This window comes from Mandrillus leucophaeus, unplaced genomic scaffold (assembly GCF_000951045.1).
Source record: "Mandrillus leucophaeus isolate KB7577 unplaced genomic scaffold, Mleu.le_1.0 Scaffold247, whole genome shotgun sequence".
Classification (NCBI taxonomy): Eukaryota; Metazoa; Chordata; class Mammalia; order Primates; family Cercopithecidae; genus Mandrillus; species Mandrillus leucophaeus.
The window spans coordinates 2,272,079-2,275,168 of NW_012102554.1; the positions used below are offsets into that span (position 1 = coordinate 2,272,079).

Consider the following 3,090-nt stretch of genomic DNA (forward strand, 5'->3'; position numbering starts at 1 on the left):
AGTCCCAGCTACTCGGGAGGCTGAGGCAGGAAAATCTCTTGAACCTGGGAGGCGGAGGTTGCAGTGAGCTGAGATGGCGCCATTGCACTCCAGCCTGGGTGAATGCCAGACTCCATCTCAAAACAACAAAAAACCCTCTAAATTTGGTTTTCACTATTGACCCTGAGCCAGCCAGGTCGCTGCGAGCTGCTGCTGGTGATCGCTGAGGGTCACTCAACCTCAATGCCAGCGTATCAGATGGTTTTGTCAGGTTTTCTGAACTTAAAAAAGCACTCGCCATGGTGACTTGAGTAAAAAATAATTACCTATAATGTCTATAGGCTTGTACCCTTCAGTGTAAGTACAGAAAAGACTGAAACAAATTAAGGATCTAATGTTTAAAATGCAGGTTACTATCCAGATTCCCATCTGAAAACTGGTCAGGGTCAGTAATTCTACCTATGGCTAGGAGGATTCTTCTGAGTATTAGGTAGGCGAACGTACCTCAAACGCTTAGCACATTGCCCAGCACGTAAAGCGCTTAGCCAATGTTAGCAGCTGTATGATAGTCCCTTCTAAGAAACATAGTCCCACTCTACAAATGAGGAAACACTGAGAAGTGACATTCTAACCTAAAGTCACCAACGTTCACTCCAGTGGATACTGAGGCTTCTCCTGTAACACTCTACAAAATGTTGTGATCAAGAAATGAAGTAGACCTCCCTCACACCAACGTACACACCCAACCTGCTCCCACAACTGTCGGACTGGGAATGGCAGAAAAGGTAAGAAATCCAGAGAAGTCCCCACAGTGCCAGTTCCCCAAAGGACCAGAGACCACGGTACCTTGGTTGCCCATGGCACTGGGAAGTGTGAGCCATCTCATGGCATGACTGTACCGAGCATAGAGAGTGCTGAATTTACCAGACATCTAGACCATTTGGATTTTTCACCACTGATTTATATAAAGGAATGTGGGAAGCTTTTTTGAAAGAACAGCATTTACCTTGAAGGGCTTTCCTAAAAGAGATGCCTTTTTAAAACAATGCCATAGGATTAGTGGTTAAGTCTCTAACACATGAACAGCATATGCTGCCCAGCTACTGAGGTGAAGAGTCTAAGCTAGATTTATTTCTGAGGAACAAAGACCAAAAGACTGCCTTTAGAGCTCTATACCTAGTCAGTCACCTTGGGCTGAACTACAGAAAGAACTGGACAACTAACACCTAAAACGCTGAAAACAAAGACACATACAATTCCAGGTGTGGATTTTTATTTTCACAAAAAGACAACAATGTCTTCCCACATACAAGTATTTACAAAACCCAACTGATTCACCCATCTAGAACCTGGGTTTTTTTCCACTTCTCAACATAGTTGGGAACATGGAAACATTAATACCCACACAATTCCCAAAGATGGAATTTATCCATCAAACAGTGCAGATTACCTAAAAGTGCACTTACCTGCACAACTCGGTCTAAGAACCTTGTGAAACAAACCTCATGGCCAAGGTTTCATGAATCTATTTGGTTTCATACCATGCAAACCTGAACAAGTGTGCTGCTACACTAAACTGAAAATCGGTTCTCATTTTACAATTAAAAAGGTTCTCAACACTTTAGCAACTATACAGAATATGAAGGTTTATTTCAAAAAAGATTACATTTTTTTTAAACCAGGATACACAGATGCACTTAATGTAACAGTACCTTCTGCAAAAATAGGTTACATAATACTCAGAAATGCAATGAACAATCTTATTCTCTAAAAATTAGACAGCTAAGACTTCTTAAGCATAGACAGCCTTCAAAATGGAGGCTGAAAATGCCTGGTGAAAAGAAGTAACTCTAGAGCCAGACACCACAGAGCTAAGGCTGCAAATTAAACCACTACCACACAGCTGCAAACTACTCTTTATATTCACACAGCGTTAAACAAAACGACTTCAATTCCATCTTTTCAAATGTGTCTCGGTGCTGCAAGAAAAAAAGTTGAATGATACACAAAACTATTAAAAGTTACAACAGAACTATTTAAACATCTTCTCCAAAATTGAGAAAAGCAATCATGTTAAATTTTTAAAAAGAAAAGTCTGACAGAACTCTCAAGCAAGTCAGAGGTCCTTTTCATAAGTAGTCAAGTAAAGTTTACAGGAGATTTCAATAAATTATCATAAAACCATGGCAGAGAGCTCATTTTCAGAATCGTCGTGGAGGTCCACCCTTAAATGGCTTAAATCCGGAGCCACTTCCTCTTGGCATGGAATTGCCACTGATTTGTACAATTCTATTAATTGGGGATGCGTTACTGAAAAAGGTTTAAAAGAAAAAAAGTCAGAGAACAAAGAACAAATCATCACTGCAAATACTTACGCAGCACTTAACATTTGCCAGGCACTGTTCTTGGTACTTTATCCAAAATAAATCATTTACTCTTTTCAACAGTCCCCTGAGGTCTGAACCATTACTAACCCCACTTTACTGATGAAGAAAGAGATCTGGAGGTTGAGGAACTCGTCCAAGGTCACAGAGCTAATAAAATGGTGGAGCAGAGATCTGAACTTGGGCAATCTCACTTTGAAGTCCCATTACTTCAGAAGCCAGTTGCAGATCTGCATGTGGATGGACTACAGCAGCAGATCTCTTAAGTGTGGACCCCAAACCAGTAGCAGTAGCACCAGCTGGGGGCCTGTTAGAAATGCAAATTCTTACCCCCATCTCAGACCACTGAGAAAGAAACTCTGGGGGTGGGACTCCCAGCAACCTGTTTTTCTTTGTTCTTTTAAATATATATATTTTTAGACAGCGTCTCACTCACTTCACCCAGGCTGGAGTGCAGTGGCACAATCATGGCTCACTGTAGCCGCCTTGACTTCCTGGACTCAGGTGATTCTCACACTTCAGCCAGCCACCAGAGTAGCTGGGACTACAGGCAAGTGCCACCATGCTCAGCTAATTTTTTAATTTTTAGTAGAGAAAGGGTTGCACCATGTTGGCCAGGCTGATCTCGAACTCCTGGGCTCAAAAGATCTGCCAGCCTTGGCCTCCCAAAGTACTGGAATTACAGGCAGGAGCCACCACGCCCGGCCAACCTGTGTTTTAACACATC

At 42.0% G+C, this 3,090-nt stretch overlaps 1 protein-coding gene across 2 annotated transcripts in view; it reads right to left on the reverse strand.

Moving 5' to 3' along the window:
* Window positions 1–1,235: 1,235 nt before the first annotated feature.
* SLTM (SAFB-like, transcription modulator) overlaps window positions 1,236–3,090 on the reverse strand; it is a 55,581-nt gene continuing 53,726 nt past the window's right edge. For both annotated transcript variants that reach the window (XM_011983191.1, XM_011983190.1), the window contains exon 21: window positions 1,236–2,289. In XM_011983191.1, coding sequence (XP_011838581.1) covers window positions 2,181–2,289 — 109 coding nt within the window. In that variant the 3' untranslated portion in view covers window positions 1,236–2,180. The remainder of the gene's footprint in view (window positions 2,290–3,090) is intronic.